Source organism: Python bivittatus, unplaced genomic scaffold, assembly GCF_059951505.1.
Source record: "Python bivittatus isolate LINGU-HERP-01145 unplaced genomic scaffold, Pbiv_v1 ctg000700_np1212, whole genome shotgun sequence".
In the NCBI taxonomy this organism is placed as follows: Eukaryota; Metazoa; Chordata; class Lepidosauria; order Squamata; family Pythonidae; genus Python; species Python bivittatus.
In genome coordinates this window covers 43,002,170-43,020,625 of record NW_028277098.1, presented here as the reverse complement: position 1 = coordinate 43,020,625, position 18,456 = coordinate 43,002,170, and the positions used below count along the sequence as shown (strand labels likewise).

Here is an 18,456-nt window from a genome sequence, read left to right as displayed (position 1 = left end):
AGGCTTGAAAGTATTAGAAGAACTCTCCCGAATGCCTAAATTAAGAATGACTGCATATTATTAAGTTGCCATAATGAATAGAATGCCACCTAAAGCCCATACTAATTGATGGGATCAAAGATACCTGCTCCAACACATTATGTTCCATAACTGATTTTAGAGTTGAAATATAGATCCTTTTCTTCTATAAACCATGCAAATCTAAAAAGAAACAGCCTTCTTAATGTTGTTCTTAAATCACCAGGGAGGATTCCCATTCAGCAATCGGGACAATGACTGGATAGTCAGTGATTGCACTGCTGAAGCATTGAGGGCACTGATGTTACTTGAAGAACAGTGTCCATTCACAGAAGAACACATCGCTTCCCAGCATCTCTTTGATGATGTCAATGTGGTGAGATCAGGGAACTCCAAGAAGAAAACTTGGGGATTAGGGTTCATGAGGCTTCTGAGGGCTGGACAGAGGTGCTAAGGGGTGCACTGGTTGTGTGGAATCTCAATCCAAGGGAGCTGGTGGTAAATGACAACACTTTTTCCTTTGATAATAATTTTGTCCAAGAAGGGATGGGGGGAAAAAAGTTGGCCCTTACCTAATCCACACACATATACCCAAATTTGTACACAATTTGGAAAGCACATTTTTCCATGTTTGCGTTGCAAAATTACATGTTGAATTTTGCAACGCAATTCAAAGCATTAAAAATGTACCAAATAGTAAACATGCATTCAAAGTCTATAGAGAAAATTGCTTGGAAAAAAAAATGCAGCCTTTTGAAAAAGCAGGCACAAAAATGGATATAGACGGGAAAGAGCATGTAAAAATGCAAACACAAAGGTTTGGAAAACTGGGAAAATAAACCAAACCCAACAGGTTCCGTTGTCCCAAACAAATCAAAGTTGCAGTCAGCCTGAAAAAGATCTAATCTCCCGGAAGCCAAACTGAATACATACTGATAAATAGCACTGACAATAGTAGGTTAGTCTGATTTTGGATCTCATTCAATTGCCTTACATCCTCCGTATGCTAATTCATATAGTAAAGATTCTTAATTGGCTTCTAACCCACATAAGGAGAACTTGTGGCCATCCAGATGTTACTGAACTATAATTGCTAGCATCCCTCACTAATGGTCATACTGGCTGGTAGGGCAACTGGGTAGTGTGGTTTTATCTGTGGGGGCTATAGATTCTCCATCCCTGTTCTACATCTTAGCTTCTTCTTTGAAGTAATAATCTGTAATCTGCTAAACAGTGGAAACTGGAATAGTATTATTTATTACTATTAGAATAGCTTCAACTCAGGATTTACTACTAATAGATGTCACAAAGATAAACAGGGTGGATCTGCTTAGTACTTAGACTGGAGACCACTTGGAAAAATCAGGACTGTAGGCTAGACTGGGAAGTCAAATATAGTCCTGGAAGAAGAAAATATTCAACCACTTCCACAATGTGGCTCCGAAAACAATATGGATATTAGAAGCCAGGCTCACTTTGAAGGAGGCTGTACCTATCTGTAGGCATACATTGGACTGCAGCATAAATCAGGAGTCTTCAAAAGTTTTTGCCTAAATGTATGTTATGGAACCAAGTTTCAACTGCTTAGATCTGCAGCCCAAAATCAGTTTCAAGGTGGTGGCTGTGTGCAGTAGCAGCATTGTGACTATAACGTACAGACCCCCTGGCTTAAACATTTCACTTATCTTTCAAACTTTCTCTGTTTCCTCCCCACGTTTTTTTGCCATATTGTCTGACTAAGAATTTGCATAGGTTTGAAAACTTGCACACTCTTTTTGCATCATTCTGGTTGGTCCTCATGAAGGTATCATGCACAAACACATCCATACTCACAATATTTTCCTGCTTAAAAAGGGGGCACCCATATTTCTGAATGCATTATTTAAAAAAAGAGAAAGGAACAGACATTTCTGAAGATCACCATACATATCTTGGTTTCTCCAGAGGTACATGAGATACTTGAGTCCATAGAAAGCATTGTAGCTCTCAAATATATAGTTTCTTTTGCTAAAGAAAGAGTGTTTAATTACTTTAAGGTAGTAGATAGATGAAGAGTTACTTGAAGCAGCAGTTCAGAAAGACAGTGAACGTTCACTCAGCCTGGCTCGGTTAAAATCACACTTCATGGTCTCAAAAAGCAGCTTCACCAGTTCGGTCTTCCCTCGAGCCAGCATGGCTTTGGAAAGTTCAAGCACCTCACTGGTGTGATGCCGACAGACCAGCCGAAGTTCCTGTTGCACCTGCTGATTTGGATATTTGTCTTCTGCCTTCTTTACCCACAGCTCTACCTCCTTCATTAGCATCTCCATATTTATTCTCTTCTGAGCAAACAGGGTAAGTAGCAGTTCCATTAAGCACCGGAAACTCTCTCTGTGCATGGAACCCACATCGTCCAGCTCTATGGCCTGCTTGAAGCATTCCATGGCCTCCAGCAACTCATTTTTAATCCAAAGGCATTTTCCCTTCAACACCTGGAGTTCGGGCAGGACATTTCCCAGATCTAATTCCATAGCTTTAGCAAGGAGCACAAGGGCCTTGTTCAGGGCACTTTCATCCACAAGGAAAAGCTCCTGCATGGCATCTACTCCCAGGTAGTAATATACCTATTAATAAAAACAGAGGGGAAAAACCAACAACCACCAAGGCCACACATTAAAAAAAAAGCATAATCTTACATATAAAGAACCAAGAAGGTCCACAGGATATGGAAAACAACAATCTTAAACTTCAATGGTTAAAGAAGTATTTTTTCCATGTAGTTATAATCAATCATTAAATATTTTCCAAGGAGGAAGATCTTGAACCTCAAAGTTTTGTTGTATCAGACTCTGATTAGTCTCTAGAGACAGAGTGTCAGAATAAAAGAACCACCATGCAGAAAGCCCTGGGGTATCCCTTCTATCATGGGAAGGACTGTTACTATTTTTTTTTCTTTTTCTTTTTTCTTTTGTGAACCAAAGAACACATAATTTAAGGATGCCACCTGAAAGCTAGGAAGTTCAGTTCTTCTTTTCTTTTAGGAGTTTGGGTTTTTAAAAAATAAATAAATAAAGTAAGTGTGTTAGATACTTAACATAGATATTTGTGCTGAGATTTTTGGCCCAAAACTGATAGAAAATTACAGGTCTATTATTCAGCAGTATGCAACATTTTGTTAGCACTGTCTTGCACTGCTAGAAGATCTGCCAAAAGGACACCAAGGACTGGATGAAGTTGGTCATGCTTGCCTTGGACACAGACTCCTGAAGAGAGAAGTTCCCTAAGATATGCTGTTGCAGAACAGTTCCGATTTTTTACATAAGCCAATGTAGAAGCTACTTGGCAGATAATTATCAATAAAATCCACTGAAGCATTATATTGGCTAAGAGAATAAAAGATTCATAGGTTATATTAAGTTCAACAATCTCCACTCATTTAGTCTTATAAGAGTTGAATGAATCTTCATTTAATACTAGACCTACAGAGAGAGAGAGAGAGAGAGAGAGAGAGATGACCAGGGACTTTCCCAGCTAAGATTTATGTTTATGTAAAAATAGTCTGGTCAGCCCAATGACAATTTGTAATTTTTCTGCTCAGGCAAAGTGCCTCTTATAACACCTGCATTCCACTGTCTATTGGCAAGGAGGGAAGAATGAGTTGCTTTTCAATGTTCCCCTTGTTCAATATTTATTTATATGATTGACCTGAGTTCCCTCTTTCCAGCACAGCTTCCAAGGCAGATTATGTCTAAACTAACGATATGGTTTGTTTATTTGTTTATTAAACTTGTTTGTATGTCACTGCAATCAGAAATGACTCTCGGTGCCTCATACAGAGATACATAACGTGAAACAAATTCATATAAAAATAAAAACAGGATGACACTTCAAGAATAGAAAGAAAATAAAAGATGGCAACATCGAATCAAATCAGGGGAAGGCTATCCAGAAAAACTTAGGGTTGGGGATCTTGCGGAAGACCTGCCAAGGGAGCCAGACTGATATTCCACAAAGTGACCCTGCAAGAGAAAAGCAGCATTTCCTTGCCTCCGCAATCCAAACTCTCGGAAAGCGTGGGCTTTGCGGCAGACCTCCCTTCCTGGAGCTCTATAAAGTGAAGAGATTTGGGCTGCGGGGTTAGGGGAGCTCTGCCAGTTAATTGTGGTTAGGTTATTCTTATGAGCTAGATTGTGTTCATGGCCTCCCGTGCTGGGTTTTGTTAACAATGGTTGTAGTTTTAACTCTTGTATGCCACCTGGAGTCATTTTTGAGAGGTGGGTGGCCTTACAAATTGTTCAGATAATAATAAGAAAAAAAGCCTAAACCTTTAAGATTCAACAGCAAATAGGAGGAAACAAAAAAGACCCTAACAGTTTGGAGCCAACTTGTCTCAATGCTCATCGTCTCTTACAAAAAGGTACCTTAATGTTAAGTTCTTTTGTGAGGGCTTTCCCAAAATGAATGAAGGTGAGCAAATCCCAGCCGTTAACCACTCTCCCCAGAATGGCTTGCCTGGCACCTCTGTATGACTTTTTTCAGGATCATGTGAAAAAATATATCTTTAACCAGAACTTAATTTGCATACACACAGGCACACAGAGTGCGCACGTGTGTGTCTGTGTATGCAAATTAAGTTCTGGTTAAAGATATATATATATTTAACTAGAACTTTTAAATCAGAAAACCTATGCTTTAACATAGTCTTTTTCACCTGATTTGTTTTGTTTTGCTAAAAAAAGTATGCTTAATTGCTATTTAGTATTATTGCATATTGCATCTTTAAAATTACAGCTATTCTATTTTGCTCAGACTTAGAATATTTCATGATCCAGGCGGGAGGGGCAAGAGGGGTCAGTGTGACATAAGCAACATTCCAGCATCATGATGCAAGCCCTACCCACACAGCAAGGGGCTGAGTGTCTGATGTGAAGTTCCAAGAGCTTTTGGACCCTGCTATTCTTGATTGGCTGTATCAATTTAATAAATTTATGAGCAGATATTTTTAACATGGGAGCAAATTGATTTTGAACAAAACAAGAACAACTCCTTAGTCCTACACTATAACTTGCTGAATAGCAACATTTTATTATCTGTTTTCAGATTAGGCTTCTAATCCACCATCAACAGACTTCAAAGATGGCCTTTTAAGTGGGGTCCCAACATCACTGTCTACTCTCTGTAAATCTCACTTCTTTTCCCATCAGTCCTTCTGCCTCTTTTTGTCAGGGAAAAAATGGAATAACTGCCCAATGCTTTTGGATCAGTAGCCCTAAGAATTCTCCATCTGGGAGTACCCTAAAATAGTGAACTCCATGAAAATACCTAGACAGTATGGATGCGTTCGCTTACCTGGCCAAGGTCATGGTAAATTTTCAGGCAGGGATGTACTTGGATGACTTTTTCAAGATCAACTTTGGCCCCAAAAAGGTTGTTCTGGTCCGGCATTCCAGCCAAGCCTATCTTCACACGTTCTGCGTCGCGCAAATACAGTTTAATCAGCATCTAAAGATAGAGGTATAGAATTCAGTTGACTTCATTTGTTTTTATCACGGCTGAAAGGGAGAATATATAACCCCATGTCCTTTTCTCTGCTTTTGAGGCTCCTAGAAGCTGAACAGGGAGCAGGGGAATGTGGTCTGGCTAAGGGGGAAGATGCTGGCTAAGGCATTCCTCTGGAAAAGAAGAGGTATACCAAACAGATATACCAAGGCAGAATGATGAAAACCTAGAGGGTTTCTGGGTGAGGAGTTTTGAGACCTCCAGACTTTCAATGTGTAGGCTCAACTCCTCTGCTACACCCCCTTTTAATGTCAATGTTATATTACGTTGCTAATATAGTTAAATGCATATCCTTGTGCCTGTTAGTTTGATGTAATAAAAGATATTCTTAAAAGTATTAGATCCTTCAGAAATGCTCTCACTGGGTAGGATCTGCAGTGACAGAACAAACACTAACTTTAATCATCTGTTCAAAAGTACTCCCAGTTGTTTTGCTATGTGACCAAGTGGATTCTTTTAAGAGTGATCTACATACCTTGGCACGCATACAATATGCCTGCCAGTTAAGTCCTGGATCAGGCAATACATCCAGAGCCATGTTGCAAACTGCCATTGCCATCTCCAGCTTGCCAAGGAAATGGAAGACTTTTGACAGGCGGTTGAGGACAGGTGGATTACCTCTAGCAACTTCTATTGCCTTAAAAGCAAACACATTCACAAAGCATTTGCCTCCTTTAGTCATCAGTTGGCCATGAACAGGGAAAACTATGATCAGTTATATTCACAGTTTGGACACAGATGAAAAGGTGGGGCCCTTTGGCCACTTAGGTTGGGTGGGAAATCAATAAAAGAAGGGATTTGTCCACTATGTTAATAACTGTTGTTACTGTAAAAGCCTGGCTACCCATTTTGACTTAATGGTATCGCTGCCTTCCCAGAACAGGCCTGTGTTGAGCAGCTTTATGAACAACAACAATTCCAATTCCAAGAAAGTGGATGTGTTCAGCAGCCATATTCTTGTCACAACCACCCCCACCTGGATGCTGCATTAGACTACACCTCCCATAATCATCAGCCAGTTGGTTGGGGTGAGTGGGATTGTAGTCCAAGAGATATAAAGTCACCAGGCTGTGACTTTACATCAAGACATTTTAAAAATGGAAGATCCCACATGCCCTCAGCTTCTTTAATTCATGGCTGAAAGAAAACTTGGCCAGTTCCCTAGAAAGACTAGAAGATTTAGCAAAGAAAAGCCATGTTAGATTATTTAGATTTGATTAAGGTTTAAGGCTTTAGGGCAGTGTTGTCCAAACTTGGCCACTTTAAGATGAGTGGACTTCAACTCCCAGAATTCCCCAGCCAGCATGGCTGGGGAATTCTGGGAGTTGAAGTCAACTCATCTTAAAGTGGCCAAGTTTGGACAACACTGCTTTAGGGACATTCCTCATGTCAGTCAGCTAAAATTAGAGACAGTAGAATATCAGCAGAATAGCAACTTCCCTCTTCCTCCTCTTCTTCCTTTGTAATTGTGAAGCTTGGAGGAAGCTTTTTGCTTCTCTTGCTTGTGCCCAAAGGAGCAGATGAAACCAATCAAATCATCCTTTCATTATAGCTCTGGGATATTTCTTCTGGGCACATCTCCTTGTTCTAAGTACTCATCCCTATATAAAAAAGGAGTAGGGGTAGTACATGTTGCCCCCACATTTCTGTGTGGACTGAACTTGCCCCCATGTCAGTGCCCCAAACTTCCTATCTTAAAAAAAAAAAAGATTTGAAGTATTGTTCTTACATCCCCTTGAACAAAACTATCTGAATGGGATTGGGATCAAGGAGGATTTCCTGTTCAGCAGAGCATTCTACAGACACTCATGAAAATGCCTGAGTTTGTACTATTCAGTGCAGCCAGGTGTGTGTGTGGGGGGGGGGGGGGCTGAGGAGGTGCGCCAGCATTCATGGGCCTGGCCTCTCAGTTGGATGTACCCAGCTCAGGTTAGATTCCCAATGCAGCCGAAATTCTTCACACCTGCTTCCAACTTCCCTTGCCACACGTTTCCCCTTGTCCCTGCAATGTGGCTTAGGTGTGTGTGTGTGTTTGTGTGTGTGATTTAGGGCTAGAAAGGGAAGGATAAACCTCATTCCCCTATGTTGGGAGAAGCAATCAACTTTCAATCCCACTAACATTTGTAAAAGGAACAGGGAGGAAAATGAAGGGGGAAGATACAGTGCTAGTTCTGTTTGTTCCATATAATATGTATTTGATTACAAGCAGTAGGAAGAACAGAACAAAAAGAAAAGAAATATCTAATATATTGTCATGAAAGAATTGTTGGGCACTTGGGAAACTGAGTTCCACTCCCTTCTTTGCATTTTCGCAATGATTATACAAGCCTACCTTTCCAAAGCAATCCAGGGGATCAGTTCCAGCATAACCACAGTCATTAATACCCATGGGAGTAGTTGAGAAAGAATATTTCCTTTCTAGTAACATCCCAAGATAGCACCAGGCCAAAGCTAAAGAAAAAGTAAGATATATTTCAGAGCAGATCATTCCATTCAAAAATAAATGGGAAATTTCTGCCTTATTACTAAACTTAAATTTCCCCTTATTAATTGGAAACGGCCCCTGAGATGGTATAGCAGAAAAGATGGAAAAGGACTTTCTACATCAGAAAATGTTGATGCATTCTAGCTGACCTTGGTGGATCTGAGGAGCTAAACCAGCTTAATCCTGGTTAGTACCTGGATGGGGAACCATCAGGGAAGTACAGATCTGTAGGCTAGACTGTGAAGTTGAAAAGGTATCCTGGAGGATAATTCCAAACTACTCATGTAATACTGCCAAGAAAACTACAAGGATGTATCCATGAGGTCACCAAGAGTTGAGTTCAGCTCATAGGGGTCATGCATTAGAGCATTCCTTTTTCTTCCCTGCTTCTGACCATCTAATGAAGCTGGTGGAAAGCAGAGAGCAGCTTACACTTACTGCAGCTTACATTATATAAATAATTGCAATACATAAATGCCCACATATTTACATATTCATCATTCTGTTTATATTGCTCTGTATTTATTTGTATTTCATTTTTATGCCTGCATGAATTACTCTAATCAACAGTTGCCTTGACTATTTTTTCCAAACCAAAAGACAGCAGCTAATATGTGTGGGAAGTGCAGCAACAAAAATGATAGAAGTGTGCAGAAAGCTCTTTAGAATCGAAGATATAAACTTTTATTACTTGGACTGAAGTATCTGATTATGCAGAATTGATTGCAATCAACTTGGGGGATGTAAAGCTTCTGGTAATGGGTGTGAAAATGAGCAACTTTGCTGGTAAGAAAATGGAATTGTGCGTGTGTGTGTGTATTTGTGTGTGTGTGTGTTGTAGGAGATGAGCCATATTAGTCTGTGGTAACAACCAACCTGTCTTCCCTCCTCTCCCCCTCTCTATCCCAATTTAAACCCTATATCACTTGAGACATTCTATGGATCTCATCAAGTGAGCTGCAGCACAAAAGCTTAGGCCTTATAATGAAAATTATTAATCAGAAAAGGCGCTACCAGATTTTGTGTGTGTGTATGTGTGTGTGCGCATGCAAGCAGATACATGCATTCTGGCATGTGGTACCCCAGTGGTCTGACTCGGCCTGGTCCTTGCTATGGCCTTTGGGGGCTAAGAAATACTGATAAATCATTTCTCCTACCTCTGTAGTGTAGATTAGAAGACTTCAGGACTTGCTGAAGCAAAACCAGAGTTCTGTTGAAAGCTGGCAATCTCTTCTCCTCATCCTCACCTTTGTTCATCCACACCCCATCTAGTCTGAAGCAAAAAGAGGAACTAATATCATTCCTATGAACAAATGCAGGATCTGTTGGACTTACTGGCAACTTACTTTTTTAAAAATTCCAATAGAATTAATATCTTTCAAAAAAACAACAAATCAAATGTTAGACATACTTCTTTGAATTCTGTGCTCCTCATCCTCCTCTAACTGTGATGCTTCTATGTGGTCCAGAGGAAAGCTGTTGTATCATTGTGAATTAGCCACTTTCATTATCTTTTGATTCATTCTTGTAACTTGACAATGGGAGGTTGCCAAATTATTCCACAGAGAAGTAAGTTGGTCTAAAGTCATCAGACATGGAATGTTTTCAGACAAGTTTTTTAATATACAACCACCCTGCCTCATTCAAGTCATTGTCTTCATCCTACATATGTCCGTTGCTTGTTTTGTCTATATGAAAAATGGTGCCAAAAAACATATTTTGAACTGTCAGGAGAAGCATGCATATAGAAACTGATGAAAGGGGAGTGGAGAACATTAGTCTGTGGTGCCCAACATGTGCATAGAACTTAATAAGAAGATTCCACTAAAAAAAGATTCTGAGGTGTGAACTCTAAATGTAATTATTGCTCTTAAGACATATGTTGCAACTAATTCAGAACAGTCTCATTTCAGTATTTGAAATATTGCTATTTTGTGATAACTGATACATTATAATTGTGTTATTTCTTATGGAATAAACACCCCAGTAGAAAAAACTGACATTATTTAAGAAGCCTTGGAACAATAAATTCTTAGATAATATTCAGCCACATATCCTTTTCATGTATCATCTACTCATAAACAGTGAAGCACATTTTTGGATTTCGTCTTTAATTTGCATTATTTTTGTTTGAAAACATTTCTATTTTACTTTAAAAAGGGAACAATGATGGCTGTTCGAATGACAAAGAACAGGGAATGCAGGTGAACCCAGTGATAAGGCCTTTTCAATCTTTGGGATCTCAAAGAAGAACCCCTGTTTGAAACACTGTGGACCTGATGCTAGCGTGACTCACTTTTCTGTATTCCTTATTTCTAAAGCTGAAACGAAACACCAAAGGTGCCAGAGGCCCTCCAAAAGTTGCCATGGAATGTTTAATGTGTCAGAAAAGCAAATCATTATAGTAATAATAATATCACTATTACTATATCATAGTAATATTAAAGACACCCACACATAGTAATTTTCCAACAAAAAACACAGCCTTAATATATTTGTTAATCTTTAAGAAGTCTCAAAGCATTTTGTTGTTTCTGCTAATATACTGTACCTAGGTAATTAATTTCACATTGGTTACTAAATAGTGATTCAGACCATACAGCATACATTTTAGTTAGTATCAGAATTCATTCAGATATTCATTAGCTAAATATGTCTACAAGAAGTTGTAACACATTTATCTAAATGCCAAATTAAATATGAGACTTGCAGTTATATTAAGTTAAAATAGAAAAATCTTAGCAAGTGGAGGGAGGGATCAATTTTTATGAAGATTTCCCCTCTTTCCCCTGATTGAAATGGCCCCTTCTATTCCATTGGTGTGAAATTTCATTGCTGAAGCCACAAATAAGAGATTGTTACAGTCCCCCCAATAGTACAATTTTCCTCCCTGTCCCCATTCCAAAATTATCTGACCTCCACTTTGTTTTTTAAGTGATGTGACTGAAAGTGACATGTTTAACTTCGCATATTTTGGCACGGACCCCTTTTTAGGAATCTTGCATGACTGTAGTCCAATGCAGCTTTCCCAGTTGTGTTCCTCATACAAGGCACACCAGTTTCCCACCAACTCTGGGAATTCTCAGAGCTGGATTGTCAAGACATCAGAACAGTGTCAGACTGGGAAAGGAGCTGTAGCATTCGATCCAGGGGCAAAACAGAATACAAGCTCTGTGCTCAGATCTCCTCACAGGGGGTTACTAAATGAAGGTGTAGTCCTACGACTTTTGGCAGGAGATGAACCCCCTGTTGATGTAACAATATCATAACTAGTGGGTAGCCATCTTAGGAGAAACAGTGGGAAAGTGGGGGATAAGGGGTTTGATTTATTGGAGAAGAACTCAGTCTAGAGGGGAGAGATATAGGAAGAAAGTGTTTCAAAGAGGCTGTTCCTTAATTAACTCACTATAATTAAGGTTGAAGAGAGCCAGTTTCGTGTAGTAATTAAGGCATCAGGCTAGGAACCGGGAGACCATGAGTTCTAGCCCTGCCTTAGGCACAAAATTGGTGACCTTGGGCCAGTCCCTCTCTCTCAGCCCTGGGAAGCAGGCAATGGCAATCTACTTCTGAAAAACCCTTGCCAAGAAAACTGCAGGGACTAGTCCAGGCAGTCTCCGGGAGTCAAAAACTGACTCGAAGGCATAAAAATAAAATAAAAAGGTTGAGAACCTACTGTTACAGTTTTCAAGGTTCTGTATTTACCCCAGACTAGCATTAAAGATACCTTCCCAAAACTTATGCCATTCTTGCTTCCTTGATTTTGCCAGGGATATGCAGCCTGACAAATCTCAATGTATCCCCTTTGTGTATGAAGAACTTCCATTTCAAGGAAGGTGTTCTTTTTAAAACTGTCTTGCTCCCTTGGAAGAAAGCAAGCCAATCCACAGGGCCTGTTACAAATTCAATATGGCCAATTTCCTATCAGTTTGCTTAGTCTGGGCTATGGTACATGCGGGAAAAGTTGCAAGGAAGGAAAGATGTGGAATAGATTCGTCAACAGATCAATCCTGAGTATATTTTATACGAAAATCAAAAGGCCTGGGAGGGAGACAGTGTTGATTATCTGGTAGTACTCACAAATCTCTTGCTGTTTTTGAAAATAATAAATGCTACAAGCAGCCTGCTTCACGTTAATGCTATGGCATGGGTGGGAAGGTGCTAGGATTAAAGAAATACAGTGGTACCTCAGGATACGAACTTAATCCGTTCCGTGACTCTGGTTGCAACTCGAGTTGGTCTCAAGTCGAGGTAAAGTTTCCCATAGGGTTCAATGTAAATCCGGTTAATCCGTTCCGCCCTCCGAATTTGGTCGCAACCCGAGGCAAATTTCCCCATAGGGTTCAATGTAAATCCGGTTAATCCGTTCCGCCCTCCACCCAAATTTGGTCGCAACCTGAGGCAATTTTCTCTTCAGAGCCTTACTCCCGCCAAGCCTGCTCTGCATTTTCTTTGGAGCCATGCTAACACGCACAGCAAAAACCTTCGCAAAACACCGCAAAACACACCACAAGCCTCACCAAACGTCTCCTTGCTACCGCGACCTCGCCCACAGGAAGCCGCGACCGCGTGGCAGCAGGGAAAATGGCCGCGGATCCGGTTCGTAACTAGAGGCGAGTTCATAACCCGAGGTAAATTTTTCCTGCCGAAGCTGGTCGTAACCCGAAACGTCCGTTAGTAGAGGCGTTCGTATCCCGAGGTACCACTGTATATATACCAAGGTTTTCCTGAGCTATATTTCTTCAGTGCTGCAACTTGCCCTCTGAGAGGAAATTTGCAGGTATGTGTAAATCACCAGAGGAAAATAGCAGAAGGAGACTATTTTAAATCAGGAAAACAGCACAAGGAAAATAATGAAAGTTTTTTCTTAAGTACCATACCACTGATATCAATTAAGCTATCTGTAACTTATTATATCATTTTAAAACACTCTGTAAATCTGATCATAGTTCTGTTATCATCATCTTGATACCTTAATGTGGGTCTTGTTAGGATACAGATTAATAAGGGTAAATGTTATTGTGAGCTAGTTGGAATAACAGCAAGATTTTTTTTAAAAAAAATCATGTTTTAAAATACAATATAACAACTGTTCATTCTCTAGCTGTCAGTGGAATGAGAAACCTATGTCAGTTTGTCCCAAGATGTTCTCCTTCTGTTTTTTATTTTGATATCCTCTTTGAGGAGAGGTGTGATGGTGACTTTTCATTCTGGATTCCTTCCCGTGTCTCACCTGATGTGCAGAGTGGACATGGCAAAATACCAGCTCCTTCTTTCCTCCAAAGGGATCTGAAATTGGGGGGAGGGGTGGTGGGGGAGAGAGGGTCATATTAGCAGATAGTGATTGAATGATTGCATTCCCCCAATACCATTCATGGGACATTATTTCATGAAATTAAAGATTGCAGTTGCTAGACCTGTTCTTGCTCCAATCCACAGATCATATAACACAAAACTTAAAGTCCATCTCATCTGATATAAATTGAATCCTAAAAATGAAGAGTGTAATCAACTCATCAGCTCTATAAAAAAGTTTCAGTAGCAATTATTTGTCCTGTTCTACAAATCTTCTGAGAGAGGAGACTGACATAAAAAAGTATTAAAGTATATATTTAATGAAATCATAAGAGCACCATTAAAAAAAAAAACACAGCTGGAAACTAAATGCTGTAGTAAAAATCAAAACACGGTTTAGAAACAGAGAAAAAACAGAAACAAAACTGGTACAGATCATACCATATCTGGGGAGTCAGAGTCAGACCCTTTCTTGTGGCTGAATATTCTCACGCATAGTATGTAGTTAACAAACTCCAGTAAAATCAGTCAGATGAATTATTTTTATTGAGAAAACATAACCTTTTCTTGGTATTATCAATATGCCACTTTATGCAAATAGATCACCTTTAATAAATAAATTAATTACCAATTGATTATAAATCATGGGATTAATTCACTAACAATTCTTTATATAGGTGACAGTTCAAAAGATCACAAATACAGCAAATCGAAAAAGTAGTTTTCTTATTGCAGAAAGCTCTGGTTTAAAGAACAATATTTTTATATGTCTATATGGCAGTCCTTTAAAATATATTTTTAAAAGTTATTTTGATGCCACTCTGCTGTTTTCTCTAATGTGCTAAGAACTTTGGATCCTGCACAATGGTGTAACATTAAATATAGACCAGCCCTTTAGTGTAAATATTGTACTATGATAGTTCAGCCTCCTGTCTTGTTCTGTGGCCTGTAGTTGCTGGGAGCTATAAATTGGGTGTTAAGAAAGTGACAATTTTGGGACAGCCTTAAACCAAGAAAATAATAATAATGCTGGCAAGGAAAAGCATTACATAGTCAATTTCTAGAAAAGATCGAGGGGAAAGTGGATAAAGATAAAACCTGGCAATGGCTTACAACTGGAACATTAAAAAAAGAAACTGAAGGCTTGATTTTGGCTGCTTAAGAGCAAGCTATTTGAACTAATGCAATCAAGGCTAGAATTGAAAAATCATCAAATGATTCAAAGTGCAGATTGTGCAAAGAAACAGAAGAAATAGTAGATCATATACTCAGCTCGTGCAAGAAGATTGCACAAACTGACTATAAACAATAACATAATTCAGTCACCAAAATGATTCACTGGAACATCTGTAAAAATTATCATTTGCCAGTAATGAAAAATTGGTGGGAACAAATAGTTGAAAAAGTAGTCGAAAATGAGCAGGTTAAAATATTGTGGGATTTCCAAATATAAACTGATAAAATGTTGGTGCATAACACACCAGATTTAACTGTGGTTGAAAAGAAGAAAGTGTGGATAATTGAAGTAGCAATACCAAAGGATAGTAGAATAGAAGACAAAGAATTGGAGAAGATCACAAAGTATCAAGATCTGAAAATCGAAGTTGAAAGATTATGGCATAAACCGGCAGTGGTGGTCCCAGTGGTTATCAGCACACTGGGTACCATACCAAAAAGCCTTGGACAGCACTTATAAAATCTGCGCATTGACAAAATTTCCATCTGTCAATTACAAAAGGCCACGTTGCCTGGATCCGCACATACATTACGCCAATACGTTACGACATCCTAGGTTCTTGGGAAGAACTCAATGTGAATGAAGACCAACACTAGCTAAAGCACTGGCAGCTGTGATTTCACATTGTTGTGTATAATAATAATAATAATAATAATAATAATAATAATAATAATAATAATTTTTTGAAGAAAGAGACAGAGGGGCTAATTCTGGCTGCACAAAACCAAGCCTTAAGAACAAATGCATACAAAGCCAGAATTGAGAAGACTGCAACAGACAGCAAATGCCATCTCTGCAGTGAAGCTGAAGAAACAGTGGACCGCCTAGTTAGCTGCTCCAAGAAGATTGCACAGGCTGACTATAAACAATGGCATGACAAAGTAGCAACAATGGTGCATTGGAATACCATTTGCCTGCAAGCAAGAACTGGTGGGACCACAAAACAGGCAAAGTAATAGAAAATGAAGAAGCTAAAGTGCTCTGGGACTTTAGAATTCAAACAGACAAGCACCTGCCACACAACATCCCAGACTTAACATTTGTTGGTAAGAAAGACAAAAAAGTCTGGATAGTGGACATTGCAATACTTGGAGACAGCAGAAGAGAAGAGAAGGAACTGGAGAAAATCACAAAAGATAAAGACCTGCAAATAGAAGTAGAATGACTATGGCAAAAGAAAGCAAAGATAATACCAATAGTTACAGGTGCCTTAGGTGCAATCCCAAAACAGCTGGAGCACCACTTGAAGACCATCGCCGTTGACAAAATCACCACCAGTCAATTGCAAAAGGCAGCTTTATTTGGAACAGCTTACATCCTGCGACAATACTTTTAATATTATTAAACAACAACTTCTGCCTATCCCAGGTCCTTGGGAAGGACTTGATAGGTGGACAAAAATGCCAAATCCAGTCTAAACATCTGGCTGACTATGCAACCAACCATAATAGTAATAATAATAATGAGGGTCCTAATCAGAAAACTGAAAGTTAAGAGTGTTTGGGATGGACCAGGGCTGTTCAGAAACCTGTGAAATCCCTTGAAATTCAAGTTTGAATGTTTTAACCTATTAACCTAAATCCTTCCTGCCCTGATTATGTCTGGATATTCCTTATAGCCATAAGAAAAATGCCTATGAAAATGCAGCAGCCAGCAATGAAGCAATTAGCTACAGAGTCCCAGGGCTTATTTATTTAGGCTGCTTAACTCCTTCATGACCAAAAGCAGCTTGAAGCATGGAATCCTTTCATCTTGGAGGAAGAGCTTTAACTCATTAGTAGGTAACAGCCTCTGTTCTGCACAGTGTGTTACAACATAACTATGATTTCATGGTTAAATTATTGTACACTGTGTAGAACACACTAAACCATAAACTCTGTTTTATAAGCCACAATGGCTAGGTTCACATAGCATTCTAAGCCATCAGGATAGCTCTGTACCTTACTCAGAAGAACACACAAACTTAAGATTCCACCAAAAAAGCCCCTTTTCTCAGCGTTATCCATTGGCACTGCCATTTTCATTTATTTTTGCACCCACTTATGCTGGATGAGGAGCTTGGTGATCACAAGGGTTCTGGACAAAGGCCTGGCTCAAAACAGGAAGGGCAGGGGTCATAATGGGAGAAGCCTGATTCAGTCCCCTAAAGGTTTTGTCTAGTGTAGCAAACATAATTGTAGATGCACTGCCTAGTATAATAACTTGCACTTTTACCCAAGAGAGGGTAATAGTTAAGTATATTGTCTTGATGCTGGTGAAAGGTCATCTTACAAGCCCAGTTTTTTCCCCAACTTGGTGACCTTCACATGTGTTGGTCCCTTCTATCATGGTCAATAATCATGGTGTCTGGGGATAATGACAGAGCCCAAAATATTTGGAGGAATTAAACTGAGGAAGGCTATTAGGAATTTTCTCTGTATACCACATCATTTGGATCACAGAATGCTTAAGAATCCACTTTGTCTCCTGCAAAATTCCTCCTACCCTTAGCTCCCAATGTTTGGAGCCTATTTACCCATGACCTGCCCTCTTGGTATTTGTTCAGTCTATGTGATAGAACTCCAATCCGCCACTAAATACAGAACGATATAAAGATGCATGATAACTTATTTACCTGCTTCCCATAAGCAAGAGCCTTGCTGTAGAGTGTGAGGCCTGCAGTCAGTTTCTCCACCTTCTCCTCTTCATTCATTAGCCTGATATCAAATGCATAAGCGTAGCCCTGTTCAGCCAGGCAACGGGCTGCTCTGAGCTGGTGATTTCCCTGCAGCTTGTCTTCTGAATCCAAACCCATTAACTGAGAGAGCTTCTCAGTACACTCAGCCTCTTCTTGCTCATGGTTCAGCCTGTCATAAATGTAGGCCACGTTGGCCCAAGCATTTAAATTCTCGGGCTTTTCTTGAATGATATGCAGAAAAATCTCCTTGGCTTGCTCCACTTCCTCCAGGTAGAAAGAAAATACCCCAAGAAGGTTTTGGATGGCATATTGCTGCAAGCCAGTTTCAAACTCTAATTCATAGAGTAGACTCTCTCGTTTCAACTTCAAGTCTCTCCCTTGGAAACTTACTGGTGCAGAAGTTTCAAAATTTAAATTCATATCTAGATGAAAGTGACCAGGAATATAATCCATCTCATCAATAAGAGTATCAATGTCCACCTCGGCGTCTTCCATTTTCCCTGCTGGAAAGACTCCTCACCAGTCCAGGAGCCTCAACCAGCACCTTTCCAGGATTTCCTTTCTTTCTCTCCGTCCTTTCAAATTTGTTTACCTTTCTGTATTCTCCACCTCTTTCTTTACCAGTATTTCTGGTTTAGCTGATTCACATGAGGTCTGCAAAAGGAGGAGCCGGATTAAATGCTGCTTCTTCCTTAGTCAACCTGCTGCTTCATGTTCACCATTTGATCAGTGAATCGCCCAAAGTAGAGATCAGTTCCGATGAGCCTTATTTTGGCCAGTAATGAGCAAGACACAACGACTTGGAAAATCATCACACTCTAACAGAGAGCAGAGAAATCAGACATTTTGAATAAACTATAGTTATTTATAATAATTATTATAGTTATTTATAATATTTATGATAGTTAAATGTACATACTGCAACCCTAATATACATTTCAAAATCAGTAGGGTGGAGAGCAAAGAAGAGATCTTTCCACATATCATCTATTTAGGATGTCCACACATTATGATCAGTTTGGAGCCTGAGAATCACACTTGGCTGGGAGCATTCTTCAAAACATAGAGGGTGAGGCCAGACAAAAACTAAACCAACTTCATTTCATTTACATTTAAAATTAAATTAGTGAATACAACTGCTAATGTATGAATAATGTAATTAATAATTTTGTGCTTCAGCTCCATTAAGAACGACAATTTAGAAACAAA

General features: G+C 39.4%; 1 protein-coding gene across 1 annotated transcript; it reads right to left on the bottom strand.

Annotated features, from left to right (window-relative positions):
• Positions 1–753: 753 nt before the first annotated feature.
• TTC22 (tetratricopeptide repeat domain 22) lies at positions 754–18,041 on the bottom strand. The gene is made up of 7 exons (XM_007443373.4): positions 17,185–18,041; positions 13,272–13,327; positions 9,199–9,314; positions 7,889–8,007; positions 6,032–6,193; positions 5,347–5,499; positions 754–2,621 (listed from the first exon to the last, which is right to left on the bottom strand). The coding sequence occupies exons 1-7, from the start codon at positions 17,740–17,742 to the stop codon at positions 2,091–2,093; spliced, it is 1,695 nt and encodes a 564-aa protein (XP_007443435.1). The 5' UTR covers positions 17,743–18,041; the 3' UTR covers positions 754–2,090.
• Positions 18,042–18,456: the final 415 nt, after the last annotated feature.